Genomic DNA, 21,897 nt, shown 5'->3' on the forward strand with positions numbered 1-21,897 from the left:
GGGTGTGTGGAGCTACTCAAGAGAGATGGGGTGTGTTTGTGCGTTGCTGAGGGAGGGGTAATGCCTTGTCCAGTTCAGTATTAAACCAGCACTAAGACAAAGTGCCCAAGGCTTTAACAGGGGGTGGTAAAAGACAGTCAGGCAGTCAGACTTGCTATTTAGGTCAAACAAGACAGAAAGAAGGGAGACAAAAGAGAAAGAGAGAGACATGACAGTACAAAGAAAAAGTGTTGGGGGGGGGGGGGGCCTCCCTTTTTTTTTCTTTTACTCTGGGCCAACAAGCATGAATGCTGCAGCTCTGGTCCAGCTGACAGACCAGTACAACACAAAAGACAGCATTTCAAACACTCCATCCAGTGTCTCCTCCGCTGAGTTCAATTACACTGCTGTTGTAAGGGACTGTTGTGACTCTGGGTCCACGTCAGCTCCTTACATCATACCTGTTACAGTGAGGAACAGAAGTATTTGACAAATAAATTCTTTAAAAATCATACAATGTGATTTCCTGAATTTTTTTTTTTAATTCTGTCTCTCAGAGTGGGAATGCACCTACAATGTGAATTTCAGACCCCTCCATGATTTCTAAGTGGGAGAACTTGCAAAATCGCAGGGTGTTCAAATACTTCTGTTCCTCACTGTATGTGGAGATAAAAATATTTTACAATGACAATTCAGAGTGCAGACCCTTTACCTGATTGATTCTGCACAGAGAAGATCGCTTCATAGGCAGAAAGGTACTAAATAATACAGAAGAGGCACCGCTGCATCTTGTCCTGTCATGCCATTTTTGGACAGGATCAATGAGACAGAATGGTGGGTGGGGGGCGGAGCTGGGTGGCTTTATAGAAATCAATCGGCCACATGTAGCTGTGGCATGCCAGGCTAGTAAGTGACCTTGACAATGCCTCCCCCTTCTCTGTCTGATGCTCCAGTGTTTGGTTGCATTTTAAAGTTTATTGAAATTCTGCAGTCACTACAACAAACCCAGCATTCCACAAGGAAGGAATGACGGCTGGAAATTGTAGTTTTTCCTCCTCTCTGCCCACTGAATGGACTGACCTCTGCCAGTTCTTTTGCAGCACCATGAGAACGCAAACACACTGAACAGAATAAAACCAATAAGAGCCTTTTTTTCCAGCTAAATCTGTATCAGCACCTAATCTTGTAATAATTTTGAATGAGACAACCTTGTGTATCTGTGTGTGGCTCTCCAACTGGCAGCCTGATTAAAAAAAACAATAATTAGGCAATTCACTTAACAGCATTGAAGACAACTATGAGGCTAATTAACACGGTAGGAACACTGCGACCCAGAAGAACCAGACGAGGATAGAGAGGTTAAAATAGCAAATGATTCAATTGATAAAAAGACAAATAAAGCACACAAGACCACCCCAGGTCCTTCATTTGCTCCCTCACACATACATACATACATCACTTCTCTTATTAAACCACAAACAGACACCCTGACCCAATGACTTTCATCTAAATACACAGCTATGGTCTAACCACAGCAGCAGTGCAAGTCAGTATGCAACAAAAAATGTGAAAATGTGATGAGAGAGGCAGGCTGAAGCACGAGAGGGGACAAAAAGAAAAAGATCATATTGATAGAGAAGGACTAAGTATCAACATGCCCTTGAGCATTGCTCCCCCAGCTAGCTAGTATGTTCTACCTTCAGCATATCAATATTAACTTATTTCCCAAGGCTTTGCATCAGTGGAAAGTCTGCGTGGGAGAATGCCTGTGTTTTGACACACAAGTGCAGAACACAATGTCTTCTGCTGACTTCATGCAACACCTTCTATGGCCTGGGTCTAGTCTAGTCAAACAAGTAGTGAGTGGGGCTATCCTCTGCACTGAAAAATCAATTCTGAGACTCCCTGAAAGCTAATAAATGTCAACATTATGAAAGTTTGTAATGGTCTGGATGTCGATGCGGAGAACTTGAGAAAACTAGCGTCAAGATGGTTTATTTAAACTGCAGTCATACGCACTCTGTTTACTTATGTTATTCAGGGCTCTAACCTATAGTAAGCTTTGAAGTACTTCTTAAATGAAAATCTGTACTGAAGAATTTGGCAAAGATTGTTAATCCAGCCCACTCCTTACTACTTATATTCAGAGCTGTAAGTTGCTCTACGTCAAGTCTACAAATATTGTGCTTTCTGCTATTGTGAGTAATATTCTTGGTAATAAAGTGCATAATTCTGCTGTTTTGTGCAATGACGCTGACAAGCTCATATCTGCTGTGTTGTCCTAAGCTACTACTTGTGTGTTACATCAGGGTACCTTGTGTTCTACACTGTGCATCTTACCTCTCCTCTTCCCTGCGGTTCTGTTGTCCTTCATCAGGTCATTGAGACAAAGAGATGCCGGTGTTGGGTTTCCTATGAACTCTGCTCTGTGTGTGTGTCTTTGAGAACAAATGTCATGTGTGTGCTTTACTGGCACTGTCTAACACAGCAACTTGCTCTTCCTCCTTCAGCAGCTCTACATCCCTCTTCCTGTCTCTTCTCCACTACTTCCCATCTTTCTCTCATTCATGGGTATGTGTTTCTCTTCCTCTGTCTTACTGACTTTCACCCATTTCCCATCTTACGACTTCTCTGAAAAAGCCGATGCTGCTCTGTTTGCAGCAGCTGAATCAGCGCTAATGTTGTTCTGCCAGCCTGGTCCTACATCTCTCCTTTCTCCTTCCTTCCCTCCCTCCTCCTCCCACTTACTGACACATCACATCAAGTGGCCACTCACAACAATATTGGTAACTCACTCCCACTCTGACATCACACCACTTTACACAAGCCTTCAATTCCTGTATTCCTGTTCAAATACACCTGACAGGACCTTGGATCAATGCGTCAGAGAGGAAGAAGAACGGGAAAAACAACAATAGTGCATCACTTAACAATGTGCCTATTTGCTCTTTCAGATTAGGAAAGGACAAAGAGGCAGAACAAGTGTGCAGAATAAAAACTCTGCACACAGGCATCATTGTGAGATAAAGTACAGTTGAACAAAGGAAATAATTGGTCTCTGGTTAATGCAAAATGTTCTCCAGTTAATTGTCCCTTAATGACCTGAAGGTTAGTGTAAATCGAGCATAATTTTGCAGAGTATCGTTGACATGTAATGAGGTAGGGCACTCTGGCACAACCTGAAGGCCTGTATAAGGCACAACTTGAGGTGTTTTAGTGTCACACTGTTAGTGTATATCCCATATATTTCCCTGAAGCAGGACTGACACTTCACACTAAAGCAGATGTGCACTGAGAGGACCTGACTTACACGGAGATACAGAGGCATATACTGTACAAAATTAATCTGTAGCAAAGGTTATATATAAACTTGCAAAAAATGGGAATTTGTGAACCGCAATAACAGAAACGCTGTAGCCAGCAGTTAATGTGTCTGGTTAGTTTGACTGAGTTACATAAGGTTGGAAAAGCTTTAAGAAAATGCTGCATAAACTTTGTTAATCATTAAAAAAATTAAAACAAGAGTAAGCTAGTCTAGTCATAATCCTGACTACTGCTTTAGTTTTGACAGTGCTGTAAATAACTGCATATTACATAGTTGTTTAGATTGCAGTTCAGTCCTATGTTTTAGCAACTCTCTGTTGAGCACTAGTGAAGGTTTGTATACACAAATGAGTGCAAATCTACATAAACTGAGTTGACAACGTTTGGAGGAAGGGCACAAACAAAGACAAAACAGATGACTTATTTCCATCCCCCACACTATGACCTTAAATTAACCTTCCACATTGTTTAGTTTCATGATCTCACACACAGTTAAGACATTAGGCTGTACAGAAAGAGCTAATATATACTCACATGGGCCGGTTACCACTGTTTGACTGTAAATGATGAAATCAACCGAAAGACATTTTTGAATGATATAGTACCAAAAATGAGGATTGTCGGTACATTGGCACGTCTTTTGCAATTGGTCAATTTTCCACATGCTGCTGTGGGAAACCATCAATGATGCAGAAAGGACAGATCTGCAGGAAGGTGGCAAAAGGTTGACATCTGTTAGGTTTTAACTGGCCTCCTAAGCAGAAAAACAAATGTAACTCTGTATATGATTGGCCCACTGGATGTTTAAACATTCAGTGCTTAATAAGACAGTTTTACTCTGACTTACTATACCTAAACAGATGGGATAATTGAGGTAGCCTACGTAACAAGTTATACTAAACAAACATTCTTTTTAAATGAAGGACATAATCAGACAGAGTATATTTACAAATCCAGAACTATTAAAGTGTTCACCTGAATGAACCCAACTGCAAATGTCAAACAGACTGGCATGGATACGGCATGCAGGGTAAATGATCTACTCAGGCAAAACAAAAAGCAAGAAGTTCCCATGCTCTGAATTACAGATTAACTAGTGGGACATGCTCTGTGTTTTCACAGATGTTGGTGCAAATGTTTTGCAATTTAAAAAAGAAGAGACAGGGTTATAATATCGGACATGCTCGCTGTGACCTGTAGTGCAACATCCCCTTGGCATGGCTGAACTGAACCAGCCAACCAAACAGCCCTGCAAACTTTGCCCTTGGTTCTGCTTCAAGCCAACTCCAGGAAGTGCTAGTCACTGATCTCCCAAGGTCATTCAAGAGAGGAGAGAGAAACCAGAGAGGGAGGAGGGACAGATGAAAGAGAGAAGGGGAGGGACAGGGGAAGATAGAAAAGGACAGGTTTTTCAACTTTCACTGCAGCACTTAAGTGACCCCAGTGATTCGGACTGTGCGCTTTCTACAAAGCGTAATAAAAACATCACATACTGTACATATCTGTTATGCTCTGTATCCTCCTATGGGTTTCGCTTCCTCTGTGTCCTCTCATCTCCCTCTACATATTTCTTTCTCATTGCTGACAGAGAGGCTGCAGGAGCCAATCTCACATTCCTGTGACCTTCATCCAATACTGGGTACAGTCTCTGGCGTCAAAGTAGGCAGGGCTAAAGCTACCTGCATATTACATGCTGGAACACAGCTGACCCCCCCGGCTGCCCACACAGTGCTTTTAGTGACAGTGCAAACTTGTACAAAGACAAGGACAAAAGAGTGAACACATGGAAGTAGTGGTCACCTTAGTGATAAGATTACAGGCCTAGCTATGTTTAAGTGGTTTGTGTGTTTCATTTACTTTTTCTCTCCTGGTGAGCCTATGGTACAGCGTAGGGCAAAAATAATATTCAAATCTCATGCAGACAGAAGCTAACCCAGGGATTTGGCAGCAAGCGCTCCAACTTAAAAGTTATTTTTAGTCTCCCTCTCTCAATCTCTTGTACTCTCTCTCTTTCTGCATTGGGAATTTGTTTTGTCACAGGGCACCAATGGAAACTTTAAGTTAGCGGGCAAGGGAGGGGAGAGAATGGGAGTCAGAGGCAAGTGAGAGAAGATGCACCCTCCAAAGATTCCATCAGAAGAGATCAGATCAAACTGTTACCCTCCTCTGGCCCTGACACTGGCATGTTGACAGTCTGTCCCATCTGGGTGTCTGGCACAGTCAGGGCAGGGGCCTGCAGGGGTCCTGAGGTCACTGTAACCAGCTGCACCTCCACCCCTGGGGACTCCTGACACCAACAGTGACAACACTACTCCAACAAATTTCCTTTCAACATGGATGCCATTTTTGCTGCTTCACTCTGGAAAGCTGTCTGACGCTAACATGTAAAAAAGGACATCAAGGGGAAAGTAGAGTCCAGACCAGCACCTTGGGATACTGTGGCCACAGGCCTCTGGGACATTAATACCACCAAAAGTGCGAAGTGCATCTGAGCAGACTCGGAGTCCGACAGCTATGCACTTCCATGCATCCAATAACAGAGCAAGGAGTAACTGTTTAAGTGTGAGTCTGTGTAAGTGGTGGTCAAAAAACACAAGTGACAAAGACTGTCATATTTCAGTCTACATTTTTACACTGAGGATGAAAATATACAACAAAAATTCAACATGAAGTGCCATCTTTTTTTCCTTTTTTTTTTTTGTATAAAAAACGCATCACTGCTGTACTGAAGTGACAACTGAAGGACATAGATGAGAAACACACAACTCCAATCTTTCAAGCACAGTGGTACAGGACAGGAAAGGGAGGGGGATTGAGGATGGCTGTAAAGGACAAACACTGTCTCATCACTGCAGAGCATGATGAAGAGAGAGACATCAGAAAGTGAACAGAGGTGAACCATTTATTCAGGAACTCAAAGCCTAACCAACTTGACAGGACTTCTCTCTATGTGTGCCTTTTGGGCAGTCAAAACTTACCTCTGTGCCCTTCATCACGAAAGGTCTGCCCTATTGGAGCAGAGCAGAATAAAAGGGAAACAGACAGCCCTGCTCAAGTCTCCTTGAGAGCAGCAGCAGCAGCAGCAGCGGAAAGAAGAGGCACAGGGGCTGACAGAAAAACTCTCTCAAGCTCCTTCACTTCCTCCAGTCCCCAGATCGTATCAACAGACAAAAGGCTCTCTGGCTCCACAAGAAAGCTTCAAAAAAGCTCTTCGCCTGGACACCCAGAACAAGCCCCCTTCTACTACCCCTCCCCCCTTCTCTCCTCCAAACTCCCTTTACACATCGCCCCGTCTCCTTCAGCAGACCCCCAGCGTCCACCTCCTGCATAAGCATAAAGCCCCCGTCTCTGATGTTTCTCTTCTGACCAAGTCCCCTCTGCTCGTTGACTTTCTCTCTCCTTTTTTACTCTCCCTCTCTAGCCAGCGACCCATACATTTGTCTTTAAGCGGACCCCTGTGCTGGTGCAGAGAGGAAAGTGAGAAGGAAAGGAAAGCCAGCACAACAGCAGGCAAACAGTACAGCGGCACTCCCGACTCAGGCAAAAATCTCTAGCCTCCTTCCCCTTTAACATTCAAGAGTAATCAATCTAGCATGATACATGATACTCAAACTCCACCTTACACCCGCCTCCCACCTCACTCTAACGATTCCAACCAATGAGAAGACCGGGTCCTCCTATGCCACTGGACGAAGAACACACCAATCAGCACTGACACGCTCTCCTGCCCCTCCCCTCTCGTATGCCCAACCCCCTTTTACTGACAGCCAACTTCCTGCTCTAAGTTACCTTGAGCTGCAGGATAGGGGTCAGGGAAAAGAAAAGAGGAAGAGAGAGTATAGAGGAGAAACAAAAAGAGAAAGAGCTAACAGAGTTATTGAAAGCTCTTCAGAGAGTGAATGAGGGTGTGCTCATGGTGGCTTTCCTTGGCATTGTTTGTCCTCAAGTGGTCCACTGCCTCTTCTGCTGGTGGACGAATGAGAAAGGTTCCATAGGCTGCTCTCTAACAACTGTTCTCTGCTTATTTACAATGTCAAACTAAATGCCTCCCTCTGCCCCGCCTCCTCTCTGCTGCTACAGGCCGACAGCACAGTGATGCAGGTAGCCAGACTGGACCTCACTGGCTAAGAGAAGTGCCAGAATAGATCCTGCATGTTGCATACACACGATCTTAAGTCAAAAAGCATACTAGGCAGACTTGCTGTCTCATGTGTGTGCACAGCCATACATGCACATCCAGACTCACCGACACATTTTGTCCTTGCTTTCTCATTAATCCTTGCTCACAGTTACATGTACACACTGCAAACATCTAGCCTCTAACTTGTTATAATGAGATTCATTGTACTCTGAATTACTTTAAGACTTTATTCAACATGACTAACAGCAACATTTAAAAATTACTGCAACCACAATAATAATCCAGTAAAACCTGTTATGGTGTCAATCAAATTTACAGAAAAACAGATCAGGGCGGCTGTGGCTCAGGAGGTAGCACGGGTCATCTCCCAACCAGAGGATTAGCAGTTTGACTCCCGGCTTGTCCAGTCAACATGTCAAAGTGTCCTTGAGCAATACACTGAACCCTCAGTTGCTCCCGGTGATGACGCTGGTGAGTGAATGGGTAAATGACCAAGTAGTGTGAAAGTGCCTTAAGTGCTTTAAAGCATAGAAAAGTGCTATATAAACATAAGACTATTTACCATCATTACAGACCATTTGCATAAAATGACGAATTCACTGACTGGTGGGCAGGCAGGGAATAGAGGGGAAAAAAGTGCATTTGATTTTTATTCTGTTTGTGGATAAACAAGACTTTGGAGATATGGCTGAAAGTCTGTAAACAAAGACATTGTTGTCTTGACCTACAAAAACTTTGCTCACAGCAACTTCCAAAATTACACCGTCATCAAAAACCACATCACAAATGTCATATAATGGCCTTCTTTTTAACCCGCCACTGGTTTAACGGGCATTAACATCTACACAATAACCTTTACTTTGGAACAGCAGGTCAGCAGGACATTACTGCTCACGTGCAACACTCATGCTGTGTAATGCATCAACAACTACATCTGTAATTTCACATCAGATACACATAAAGCTTTGGTGAAAATGTTGGTGTGATGATAACGAAAGTTTGGTTAGAGTACATTTTAACTTTTGGAAAGCATGGTGTTGTGACCTGAAGCTTTGTGCTGCATATTACTGCAAATCTTGACTATGGTGAAGAACACAACAAGCGTAAGAGAGAGAAAGTGAGCAAACCTGCCCCTTCAATGAAAGACCTAGAGGGGGAGGGGAACTGGAAGGATGGAGAAGGACAGACAGGAGAGTTGTTACAGGAGGGAGGGGAAGAACAAATGGAGAGAGGGCAAGAGAACATGATAAAGATACTCAAGAGAAACAAAGCTAAATGCCCTGTTTTCTATTTTAGTAAGGACCTTGGGGACTAGAGCAGGTACTACAGCCACCCATTTAATGATTAGAAGAGCTGCACAAAGATTAATTTCTCTGGCATGACTACTACGCCTCAACGCTTTCCTGTGTACGGACATTCTGCCTACCCAAAATGCCTCAATAATGACACCTGGCAAGGTCACTCTACAGATGAGGCCTTCCCATGACCTGTGCAGCCTATAGCAGGAACACATTTCATCTCAGTTGATGATGTTTAGAGGTAAACATACTGATAGCCAGGCCAAGCCATGCAATCATCCATGAACATGCAAAAATATATGCACACCTGCATAAACAAATGTTTAGCTGACTGTCTTGTCCTCTAAGGTATGGCCAACCCACATCCAGTCATTCAAATATCATGCAATTGCTGGATTAAATATGCACAAAGAATAAGGAATAGCACAAAGCATTAACATACCTCTGCTGGATTATGAAGTAAATTAAAAAGTAGGAAAGGCTCCAAGACCATGAACTGTACAGTGCCCCCCCCACCCCATCCCAGTGCTTATGATAAAAAAAAGACATTCCAAAACACCTTTGAAACTCTTATGACTGGGATACATAGAAATATGGAATTGCTTTCTAGAAATCATGAAAATTAAAAAAAAAAAAAAAGCGAATTATACATAAGCACAGGCACTTTCTTCCGGGTGTTCCCCATCGTTTGTCCGATCATTGATTAAATATACAACTGAAAATTAATGTTGAGTGACTTTGCTGTTTTGATATTGCGAGCGAATTTAAGCCCGTCCCTTAATTATTTTAACGTTGTATGGTATGCACATTAACTTTGGCAATTGCTTACATTTGTCTGAGTATGTTAATATGAAAACGGACGTATAGCATCCAAAGCAATAATGAGAATAGGGCAACTCTGCTCATTATATATTAGCTTCGAAGGTCGCTACAAAGTGGATAACAGAAGACATTCAGCTTAATACCTCAACCCAGTACTGCAGACGGAAGTCGAATATAATTATCAGTGAGGCTAATGTCGCTAAAATAAAGTACGATAATAAAATGTAATGTAATGTGCTTAACTGTAAAATAATGAGTGCTTCGTGACAACGACCTTAAACAAACATTTAGCACTGTAGCAAAGCGGGACTCCGTGCTAACGTTGGTGAAGTTTACGTTAATGTTAGCTTGCTGGAAGTGCACGCCAGTGACAATCCGTAGTGGTGTAATTTTAATCACCATTGGAAAACGAGTCTTGCATCAAATGAAAGTTTGCCAAGCTTTCCAAAGCTAGGAAGAAGCAGTCTAACCAATAAAGACAACGTTTGGATCTGTCCTTCAGACCAATCAAACCTCGGACTACATTCCACCAATCAAGGTTTCTACGGCTAAGTTCGTTCTGTAACTGACACCATTCGGGGTCGAGTAAAAATGGCCAGTCCGTCCGACAATTACTTAGACAAGAGCCAACATGGTGGACTCAAGACATCAGCTTCCCGACCGTGCGCGATCCCTTCAGAGGGCCACCAATAAGCGGCTCAGAGAGCGGGGAGGGAAATGGCGCCTATGTTTATCTTCCAAAACAATCATCTATTGGTCAAGAACAGCAAATGAAAAGAAGCAAAGTAATTACCCATACTTTCACCCAACACCGGCTCCTTTCTTGTGAACGTTCTACACACAAATTAATTTTAATTTCTTACTCACTTCTTTTACAGGTTCGAAGTGAAGTCCAGCTCAGCGTATTATTTATTTTATTTAGCTAGCAAGGGAAACAAGATGGCTGCTATTCGAACCGGAAAGATTTGACGCATGAACGCGATGACGTAAGGTTACGTTCTCTTAACGATATGGACCAATGGCGTCAGTGTCGTGCTGTTTTCTTTTTCGCTTTTTCTAACAGCGCGCGCACACACACACGCACGCACGAATAAAATTAAAAAATAATGACATGAAAAACTCAGTACCAAGATGTTTTAATGCTTTAACTTTTACATTGGAACACATTTTTTCCACAACCTCTGCAGTAAACAGCCTACACAACATTTGTTAACGCAATTAAATAATTTCAACCCATTACTTAAACTGAAAAAAAAAAAATCTCTAGCACTATTATCCTTGCCACTGGTGAACTGTAATATGAAGAATTTAAAGACACTGTAGATGTAGTAGACAAGTTTCATTCTTTACATAAACACTTAGACAAACATTATTCCAAAAATCCCCCCCCCCCCCACTAATATCTAAAGCAAATAACCAAAATAGGAAATTTAACACTACATTCAATTTTTTAAACATAGTACATATATTTATTTTACAGAACAGCTAGAACTCATTTCTTTGTCACAAGTTCCAGGAGGGTGGAGGTGATTTTGTTCAGGTTATTGCAGTAGCGGGTGTCCCTGTGAATCCTTGAATCTCGTTCCATATGTAGGGGAGGTGGAGAAGAGTGGGAGTCATAATACTCCTCAGTAGCAGGGTGGTATTCATGAGGGTATGTGGGTTCTTGAAACCTTTCAGGATAGGTAGCTTGTGGTGTCCAAGACATCTCAGGTCTCCCAAAAAACTCTAAAAGAAAAACATCAGGTAAAGAATTTAAAACTGCATTAACCAAGATTTAGTATAAATTTGGATGAATCAAGTAAAAATTGTCTAGACGTATTGTCTCCCTGCTGTACTATACCCCCACCCCCACCTCACCCTACCCTATTATCTTCCGGCCTTGTGCTTATATATCGTCTGTGGCCAGTATTGTTTAAATCTGCACCACAATTCTTCCAATTTCTCTAGTTTCACATACAACTCATGGTTGTGTGTGTCAAGTATGTAACACTGAACATGATGCAATAGTGACTGGAATATTAGTACTCTATCAATCTCACTGGGAAAATAATTCCTCTGTAAAATATGCTTGTGTTACTGTAGATACATCTGCCGTAAACATTAGACGTACGTATGCATATTGCTATAATGTAAACCTCTTTATCTGACATTCTGTCACTGCAATGCCACCAAAAACCACAGGCTTTATGGGTTCTATATTTCATATACATTAGATCTGGAGCCTGTTATTACTGCGGCACTACCTGACTGTTGTCTCCAACTGTTGTGACCACATATGACCTAATTTCAGAGACAGTTTCAGGAGGGACAAGGAGGAGCAGAGGGAGCAGAGGAGGGGATACTGCTTGAGTTTGTTTTGACTCTCACTTCGCCTCTAACAGTCAAAAATTAGAAGGAGAAATTAATTAAATGAAAAATGAAAGAAAGTAGAAAAATGCTAAATCATTTTTGACAGAGGGAACCAGATTTTGTAGTTTACTATACACCATAACATTAAAGGAATAGTTCAAAGTTTTTCAAGCTGATGTTAAAACAATACTGATATATCCCTGCCACTATAACATATCCCTCTGCTGCAGCTCAGCAAGGAACTACTGTCCAGGGAAATAAAACAGTGAAAGTGAAGGGAAGTGAACTGTTGGCCCCCAGATACTACAAAGAATACATCAGATGCTATGATATATGTTTCACAAAACACTTTTATTATAGATTATGTAATCAAACTTGGCCCACAACTAGATCTCAGAAATTAATGAAGTATTTGTAAAACGACCCATTAATGCCTGGTGCAGTATAGAGAAAATCATTTAGGTGAAGTATATTACACAAGTTACCTTCATCCTGACATCTGGGTTCCATGTGCCCAGGGTGGTGGTATCCTTGGAGCATACCCTCATGTTCATGCTGTGCCCAGCCTCTTCCTCTGTGATCTTCTGGTTGTCTAGGGTTTAAATCTTCTCTTGGGTACCTCTCATACTGATGTTGTGGAGACAACTGTGGGACTGGCTTCAAGCTGTTGTAGTCGCTGTTAAGGACTGCTCGATCTTGGCAATTTTGCTACAACAAAAACAGATGCTTCTGTAATTCATTTCTGCTGCTTTGCGGCAGAGAATCAAACTACGTGTTCTGTTAGAAAGGCTGGCCCTCTGCAGGGATACACATACCCCAGTCTTCTCCGACTTTCTGGACTTTAATTCTGAAAGAAGGCTGCAAATTCTGTTCTTCAGGAAGTCAGCCTCTTCTGCATTCTCAATTTCAACGTTTTTCTGGATGATGAAAAAGTGACAGTGAACAAGGCATAGTTAAGACCCCCCCTTTTATGAATTGCTGAATAACACACAACACTGCTATGTGTTGCAAATACAAATTCATTATCTTACCAGCATATCAAAGACACCTTCTGACACAGAGCCCCTTCTCTGGTAGTTCTCAGAGTGATGTGAGCTCTTAAAAAAAAAAAAAAAAAAAAAACGGTACGACAGAGACAATAAATACAGTGAGTGAGTGCATGTTCTGGATTAGTTAGAAATATAAAATATTAGCAGGATACTAGTTAATCACAGCAAATAGACCAATTTAACCTGTGATTCTGTGTACAGGTCAGGATGTTGTGTTCCGTGCATTTCAGGTCTCAATGGCACACCGACTGGTCTAGGATGATCAGCAAACTTCGCATTGGGTGGTCCATATTCATCACTGAACCTTAAAGCAGAAATCAAACACGTCCAGAAAAATACTGGGTGAAGACAGAAATGCAAAGAATTGATCAAACAATATTAAATATTCACATTTCTAAATCTCAGCCAGTTATGTTCACAAAGACATCTTTACAGATTAACAACCAGTAAAATTTTCACTCACATCTCCTTTGTCATTTTCACCTCCTCTGCAGAGGCATCAGAGAAGCGAGTCTTTCTTTTTCTTTTTCCGTGTTCTTCAATGTTAGCAGCCCCTTTCAGGAAGCGCCTGAATGGTTCTGGGATGTCCGACATGGCCCTGCTAAGTTCCACTCGTCTCTGGGAGGCAGGCTGATATGGTTCTTTGACTATGTACCGATCATCTCTGACCGTAGAAAACAAATGGTTGTGCAACCGGTCACTCTCCACAGGTGTGGGAAAGCTCTTCCTGTTGACCTCTGGCTCTCTTGAGCCCTGCCTACCCACTTTACTCATAGTGCCAGATTCCCTCGCCAGAGGCCACTGATGTTCATCTTCTGGGTACATCAGCTGTGAAGGCTGATACTCAGCATAATGATCTCGCCCACGTCTCACTTCCTCAGAGTAGAACTTCTTCGGTGACTCATTTTCAAGTACAGCCTTTCTTTGTAGACTTTCACATTCTTCTTCATAATCCCTGCGGTAAGTATGGTCCATATACTCCTGCCTGTACATAACGCTTACTCTGTAATCTGCCCTCTGCAAGTCCCCTTCCATGTTACCTTGTCTGAGAGTGTCATCCCGCTGGTATATCTGTCTGTCCCTGTTCACATAAGGTTGGGATGGTGGCGTATTTGGGCAACCTGGGGGATGCTTCACTCGGTGAGGGTACTCGTCCTGATAGTCCTGGAATTCCGGCAAGAGTGATGGCACAACTCCTTGGGTCACAGTCTGTGGAATATTTCGGTCTCTATGTTGTTTCCGCCCTGGGGAAACTATGGAACAAGAGTAAACATACAGTTTATGAAAAGCATACGAGTATAACTTAATTTACATATTACCTATAAATATCTCCTTTACAGATGCAGTGGCCCTCAAGCACATGCTCTGTGCAGTGACTGGTTAACTATTCAAATGTAGGTGAAATTATGCCCTTGAGTATTCATATGATTTATAGTAGAATTCATAACTTATGAAAAGTATAACATGTAATATTATCCATATGAGCTGTATTTTAACTGGTCAACTTTGATCTACCACGTTAAATTTCTTAAAAACTTGTAAATACATGTGACAACTTTTGGAGAACTCAAAAGCCAAAGTCTGACAATGGCAGTTGTGGCACTGAAAGAGGTATTTCTGTTTTCATGTATAGGTTTGTTTAAGGTTCAAATTCATGGTGATCATTAGAAAGGCAAGACTGTTAGATATGCTAAATAGCTCACTGCAAATACAGAGCGATATGTGACAAGAGATTCAAGTACATGTTTGACGTCAAATACAAATTGTGTCAACAGTATATGCTTTGTCCACCAGAGAGCACTGACATTTTTTTCCCCCACTGTAAAGCATCAACTTCGGTACATGCATACTGCATACATGTTAACAAAAATGTCATATTGTCAATATCAGGCTATTGTCATTGATAAAACTTTAAAAAATCCTGTAACTTGCATGTTGACTAGAACATTATGTCCAAACATGCTGAGGAATGGTTACCCAATACCATCCTTTAAAATGTTTACTGAAACTCAGACTGGATGGCCCTGACATTTCCATGCCTACATAAACTAGTGAGAACATTTAGCTTACTTAACTTGACTTGACTTTCTTCTTCACCATTAAATCAAAACATAATTTTGTATGTAACCTCACCAAGATCTTATCTAGTATCTATTACTACATATAATTCACAATGAAAACACACCTCTTGAGATGTTTAACTTGCCTTCAACCCCCCTTTTTGATAATGGCTGAAACAAAGAGTAAACACAATAAATGTATATTAGTCTCAAAATAGTTTTATATGATTTAAGAAGTCCATATTATTTAACAATATTAAATATGTCAGGTTACTGAAATCTGTATGTCCTACTTTTGGGTATCCTCGTCCATCCTGTCTTTCAATTATTTCTGCCCTGGCTCGTATGATCTTTCCTCCTTGGGTTAATATGGCTTGTTTATCCCAGGTAACCAAGTCTGGCCGTTTCAATTGCTACAACAATACAAAGGCATGACATTCTCAATTTGTTTCATTTTCTTAATTCCAAAACAAAGCGCACACACGCACACTCAAAGTTCCATGAAAGTTTTCTGAAAATAATCACATATGCCTTACCACATATTTCTGCCGGTGTTTACGTCCAATCACATGATGGACCATTTCTGGTAGGACTGCAGTGTGACGACATAGCCTACATAAGTATCTGAGGCCTGCTTGTGTGTCATTACATGGCAGTTCATCCAAATAGTTCAATCCTAAGAAGAAAAAAAAGCAGAAAAGATTAAGGATCGAATAAACATAAAAAAATAGAAAACTGTTCAAAAAGTTGTATCATGTTACTCACCAATGACTGGCTCATCAATCTTCAGGTAATCCAAATATTGCAAAATGTCCTTAAATTCCGGTACAGTGTGTTGTCTGACTGCATGACCTGTGAAATCCAAACACTGGTAGTTGGCAAAAAACATTAAAACAAAAATAGACTCACAAAGTATTATTTGTACAATGTGATTTAATCTTAAAGCCAAAATAAAGTTTAATTTGCTACACATCGTTTCCAAAATTATTTGAGAAATAAATATGTTTGTTTCAAGTATGAGCACGCCATAGCTGTTTGCTGGTTTAAGCAAACATCAGTCTACTTTGTGTACACTTCTTGTCAGGTAATGCTAGAACATGCTTCTCCCAGCTGCACAATAACAAAGGGTGTCATTTCGAATCACTGTTGTGCCTGTTCCTTTTATAGTGAAAGAAAGTTTTATCCAGCAATCATCTCATCTGATAGGCAGGGATGCACAACATGTTCACATTTGGTGCATGTACCCGACAATTCTCTACATAGAACTACAAAGATGTTTACTTACATCTTTGTTTCTTCTAGGTCCATAGCCAGTAACCAGCTAAGTCAGGATGATTACAGCCAAGTGTTGGTGCACTAACTGATGTCCCAGTACCAAGATGATTGAATGTTTACCCTGGATACAACCATGAAATGCAGCTACAGCGGGTTCTGGTTCAGCCATGTAGGCATGGGCGGGCCTGTGCCTTTTGTACAAGTGCAAGTGATATGAATCATGGTCGAACAACTTGAAAATGAGTCTAAGTGTTTTACCACTGGTACATGGGAGAGAGCCTGTCATCCCCAGATGAGCTCATTTTGAACCACACAACCAGTGACTGACAGGACCATAAAAGATGTTTCCCATGGGACTGGAAAAAGTCAACGTTATGCAAAATTTCTACACAGCAACATCACAGAAGCCCCACACATGTGGGATTATAGCATGATTTACCTACCAAAAACAATGATCACAGTTGCAACGACACGGTGCCTATTCTCCACCGTAATATAAAACAAAAGTCCACTGAAGCCAACATATTGTCTCAACTATTTATTATTTTCATTCCAAAAGAAAGATAACACAAACTGGTCTATGTCATTACTGCATCCCTTAAGACCAAGCCTTGATATAATGGACAGTGAAGCTACCAAGCAGTACATAATTTTACTTAGTGACATAACCGAGTGTTTGGCTGTCCTATGCTTATCTTTGACTCGCATGCAGAAATATGAACTGTACAGTATAATTATGTACAATCCGAAGTTCTGGATTTATACAACTGTTAAGCCATTTAAGCTGCCTGGGGTAAACTGTGCCTGTAAATTGCCTGTGCTGAATAACTGTCCAACATATGCTATATGGCAAGTATGTGGACAACTGATCATTACACTAACGCAAGTTTTGAACAGCTCATTCCCATACAAGAACACTGGAATGAATCTACTGCTATACCAACCTCAACTCTCCCGGGAAGGTTCTATGCAAGATTTTGGAAGCTGACTGCAGGAGTGTCCTCCAACTCAACAAGTGAATTGGTTAAGTTGGGTGCTGATGTTGAGTGATTAAGCCTGGCTCATAGACGGTATTCCCATTCATCCATGACTTGAACTGAGGGGCTTGAGTCAACCCGTGAAAAACAGCCCCAAACAAAAAGAACATCAAAGTATGTTGTAGTATTTACTGGATGTAGTGCCTGTGCTACACTATGTAGTTGTTCATTACCATTTAACATTTCTTCCAACAGGTGACTAATGGCAGCAGTAACCACGACTGGGGACATCTGTGTTGGTGAACTAGGACCTGAGATACTGTGTGCTGTTATAGGCAGCCCTTAATTTGTTGCTGTCCTTGCTCCTGCATGTCCATGAAGATATGCTTAAAATCAGAGGCCGTTCTAGAATTTCCACTTATGTTGTTTTTCTGCTTTCAAAAAAATGTAACATGCATAACACATTTTAGTGATTTTGCAGATCAGCCAAAGCATAGTATACATTTGTATTATCCACCAGCGGCCATAAAGTGAAGCAGCCAGAGCCATCTCTTTAAACAGTTCCATTTGTTTTGTCCTTTTCACTCCTTTGTCCAGATCCTTGTAACCTAGGTTCTCCTGTTGACCAGCATAGAGTGGCACTACCTACCTGGTGATTTCCTAGTTGGTGGAGAGGAAAGGTTAATGAATGTAGTGCCAGCAGATGGCAACCTCCCATGGCTGAAGTATTCCTGACCAGTTGGGAGAGGAAGTTGTACTTGGCCTTCCCAGCCAACAGAGGGTAATGTTTTCCATGAAAGATTCACCCAATCAAAAAAATGTGCCATGACCATTTTATTGTCCTTTGAAAGGATATGGGTGAACTATCAAATAGCAGACTTTTAGCCTATTGTCAGGGGTCAGCCCGCTAACTCTCTGACCATCTGAGCCTGCTCCCAAAGTGAGTTGATCTAAATCATATTGTCTTGAAACCGTGATACAGTTAATCCATACCGTATCATAATCACTGATGGTTCTGAACTGAAAATGCTGTCCATTAATAACAGTCAACAAATTAGAGTGACCTCTGTTACTTTCATGTCTAGATTGAATTACGTGACATAATAGACAGCAAATATACTCTAGGCCAGAATAGAAGAAAATAACAAAGCTGAAGATGGGGTCTACTTACCCATAGTAACAAGGACATCCTCTTTCTGCCAGGAATGAAAGGAGAGCAATAAATCAATAAAATCAAACAGTGGTGGATAAGCAGGATACCATTTAGAGTTCGCCACTGCTACAAACACAGAAATGGTTACATCATGGAGATAAACATTTTTAGCATGTAAATGTTACCAATACCACAGCTCATGTGAGGTGCAGTACAGGTAAATATCCTCATTGGTCTTTGTCCATCTTCAAAAATAAAGTAGGAGGAGAAAAAAAATGCATGTCCACCTGTCAGAAGAAGTTTGCACAGAGTGCAAAAAGATGTAAAAACTATACCTCTGGTGTTCTTCAGTTTGATTCCTCCAGTCAAAAAACTTTTTGAAAAAAATCTGAGGCACTCAAGATGATCGAAAATATAAAAAGCCTATATTACCTCACGGCTGTTCAAATATGGTTAAAATACAGGCCATGTCTACCTGTACTGTATACCCATCCATCCATCCATCCGTCCGTCCGTCCAGTATCTACACCGCTTATTCCTGAATAGGGTCGCGGGGGAACTGGAGCCAATCCCAGCTGACACTGGGCGAGAGGTGGGGTCCACCCTGGACACTTTTCAAAAAAAGTAACTGAACAAATTAAGCCACCTTAGTAGAAGAAAATTAAAGTAACTGTTAAAGAGCAATTTTAATATAAAAATTAATATCTGCATGTAGAGAACTCATATCCAGTTTTCTTCAAGACAACCAAGTGACATGGACTGATGTTCAAGAAGCTTTCTATCTCCAAAACGACCCTGCTGGATTCAACTATCTGTGTATGGTCAAGAATTTCATCTTCAAAACACAGAAAAATCTGTTTCCATAGAAGAAGATGCTTCCAAATGAAATGAGTTTTACTCACGCAAGACAAAGTCCTTGTAATTTTGACATGAAGATTATCTCTACAATTCAAGTTTACTATCTGATGTGCACACAGCTACAGAGCATCTATAATGCTCAGTTTGTCAAACTATTGACAGCGTTTACTTATTGTCTTCCAGCAGTAGAGTGTGAAAACAGAGCATGAAGCCACGAACACGAATCTTCAGTCTCTTGTGAGTGGTTTTCTCACAAAACATAACAGCCATCATAGTCAAGAACACTGCAATATGTAAATGCGATTGACCCTGAACTGTTGCAGTCTTTGGCCAGACTCCCAGAAATCTCACAAGAACCTCTGCTGGCAAATTTCCAGAAGGTGATGGAAAAGTTCTATTCATATAAAGCAGAAATTTAAAAATGCCAGAAAGTGTATACATTAAAGTGGATATGGGAGAGTGGTTCAAGGATATCCACCATATGAAACAAACCACTAAAAGGACCTGCCAGCAAAGAGGCTCTCTTGCCAAATGCATAACGACTATGGTCACTTGATCAGATGACTGGAATCCATCGAAGTTTTATTCCCGTAATCTTGTAAAAAGTATTCAGAATTTATCACTGTCAAGTGCAAAAACCAACAACAGTGGATGCATATCAGAAAGAATGATAGACTTAAGCTTTGATGTTGTTGCCGTGAGTGTCAATACATGACTGAAGATTAGACTTGACCCAGATAATGCAAGTTCAGCTATAGATCATAGCCTCCAGAAAACAAAGCAAGCTTTAGAAATGAAAGGACTACTTTTGATGCACACCAACTTTTTCAAAAACACAAAACTTGCTGTTTCAAGCATCTAGTCCATCACAACTATGCATATATGAGGATTAAGACATGACGAGGAGAAGGTAGATCATCTGATCTAAATGTGTTGAATATTGCCTTCTCGTGCACCATAAACTTACTGCATGGTGCACTCTTCAAAGGCACAGTGCTCCTCCAGAATAACCAGGAAACAGTCTTCATGATGGTCAAAGACAAAGTTCAGTAAGCAGCATTCATTTTGTCTGCTTGTCCCCCCTATGGACAGACACAGACAGGACACTGGACCTCTGCAGACACACACCCATGCTCACACCTCTTCCTAAAGACTGAGATTTGCACTGAGCTGCACCTCATGTTACTACACTCTTGCTGCTAACATGCTGCTGACCTGATTAGGTCCCATACATCCCTTTTTATTTGTTCATATTTTTATATTGACATACAATTGTGTGTTATGTAAATAATGTGTCTTTTAAGCTGAGAGCTGCCAGAAAAAATTTCGTTGTGCTATGCATAATGACAATAAAGATTCTTGACTCTTGTTGTTGCTAAAGTGACTTACCACTTAACAGCTATTCAATTACGGTAGCAACGATGCAAAACTTAAGAAAATATTGACAAAATGTTAATGTGCACAGAACCTAAGCTTCAAGTCTGGCTGCTGTCGTCACTGAACTAGTACTTACTGTACCACCAATTTATTTTTCTTTGACCTAACAAAATTGCATTTGTCCTGTAGGACAGATGTACGGTCACAGGATATAAGCACAGGCAATCCATCAGATGTTGCTAAAGTGTCTGAACGATTAATCATTGTTGCTTGGCTTGAATTTCACCTTGAACCTGTAAAAAATTGTCATCAAGTCAAATTAAAAACATCAGTCACTAACTATCAGTGTATTTGTAGGTATTTAGGTTGGTTAGCATTCAACACCTTTGTGGAATTATTGTGTTGTGTACCTTTATATGCCCTGGTGTAGTCAGGTGTATCTTGTACAAGGTTTCGCCCCTTATAGATTTATCACAGACCTGGAGTAAAACAGAAAATTTTAACCAAAGAGTATCATAGCATACACCTAGTACTAACGTTAGTAATCAACACCATAAACGCAGCAGCAAGAAAACCAATTAAGACAAAGCAACAAAAATTTGTAACTTTCCAACCTTGAGAAAGGGTTTTATTTTAACTCTGCAGTACTGCATGTTAGCTAGACTAACGTTAGCTAACTTACCTTATCAACGTGCAACTGAATGTACTCAAAAAACTCGTGAAAACCACGCTGCATTTTCTTATTAAACCTAAAAATTACTGACGTCGTTACGTGTAATGTCATCTAATGTTGGCTAGCTTACCTTGCATTCAATAAATTCCGCCTCATCGTCGTATGGCGTTTCGATATTCTCCATTGTTGATGTTTTACGCCTCGCTAACAACGCTGCCTTCTCTTTGTAGCTTAGCTAATAAACCGTCGGCTAACTAGCAAACGTAATCAAGCTATAGCTGGGTATTACGTTAATACCCAAGTTTACACTGACAACACCTCTGTAAACGTGGCTGTTAACTAGCAATTCATTAAGTAATATCCAGTTAATGGATATGTGTGATTTATATTTTGACCACTAGCCTTCTCCTAGTCACTCTCATACAAGCGACGCAACTGGAAAAGCCTGACTTCCTGTGATTGTGCAATTAGCCCTAGAAAGCCCACGCGAGCAAGATCCTCTTAGCGCCGTGCTACCATCGTAAAAAAATAATAATAATAATAATGACGTATACAAAAC

At 41.0% G+C, this 21,897-nt stretch overlaps 2 protein-coding genes across 4 annotated transcripts in view; both read right to left on the reverse strand.

The window, feature by feature from the left end:
* nfyc (nuclear transcription factor Y, gamma) overlaps positions 1-10,529 on the reverse strand; it is a 22,230-nt gene extending 11,701 nt beyond the window's left edge. For both annotated transcript variants that reach the window (XM_020606796.1, XM_020606795.1), the window contains exon 1: positions 10,432-10,529. The gene's annotated coding sequence lies outside the window, so the exon portion shown is untranslated. The remainder of the gene's footprint in view (positions 1-10,431) is intronic.
* A 179-nt stretch (positions 10,530-10,708) lies between these two features.
* LOC109963953 (uncharacterized) lies at positions 10,709-21,800 on the reverse strand. 2 transcript variants are annotated; one of them, XM_020606908.1, is made up of 13 exons: positions 21,469-21,800; positions 21,076-21,144; positions 18,449-18,473; positions 15,791-15,877; positions 15,562-15,701; positions 15,319-15,438; positions 15,151-15,196; positions 13,429-14,218; positions 13,149-13,269; positions 12,948-13,013; positions 12,732-12,833; positions 12,402-12,624; positions 10,710-11,292 (listed from the first exon to the last, which is right to left on the reverse strand). In XM_020606908.1, exons 1-13 carry the CDS (start codon positions 21,520-21,522, stop codon positions 11,057-11,059), a joined length of 2,079 nt encoding a protein of 692 aa, XP_020462564.1. In that variant the 5' UTR covers positions 21,523-21,800; the 3' UTR covers positions 10,710-11,056. The 2 variants fall into 2 exon arrangements, with proteins under 2 accessions (XP_020462565.1, XP_020462564.1); XM_020606909.1 differs by lacking the exon at positions 18,449-18,473 and having other exon boundaries at positions 10,709-11,292; positions 15,791-15,893.
* Between the last annotated feature and the right edge of the window lie 97 nt (positions 21,801-21,897).

This window comes from Monopterus albus, unplaced genomic scaffold, assembly GCF_001952655.1.
Source record: "Monopterus albus unplaced genomic scaffold, M_albus_1.0 scaffold82.1, whole genome shotgun sequence".
NCBI classification, from domain to species: domain Eukaryota; kingdom Metazoa; phylum Chordata; class Actinopteri; order Synbranchiformes; family Synbranchidae; genus Monopterus; species Monopterus albus.

Coding starts and splice junctions, on each gene's coding strand:
- LOC109963953 (XM_020606908.1), bottom strand. CDS start 21,522: ATGGAGAATATCGAAACGCCATACGACGATGAGGCGGAATTTATTGAA. Junction 21,145..21,468: donor CGGAATTTATTGAATGCAAG/GTAAGCTAGCCA, acceptor GTTTTACTCCAG/GTCTGTGATAAATCTATAAG. Junction 15,878..18,448: donor GGATGTCCTTGTTACTATGG/GTAAGTAGACCC, acceptor TGGATTTCACAG/GTCATGCAGTCAGACAACAC.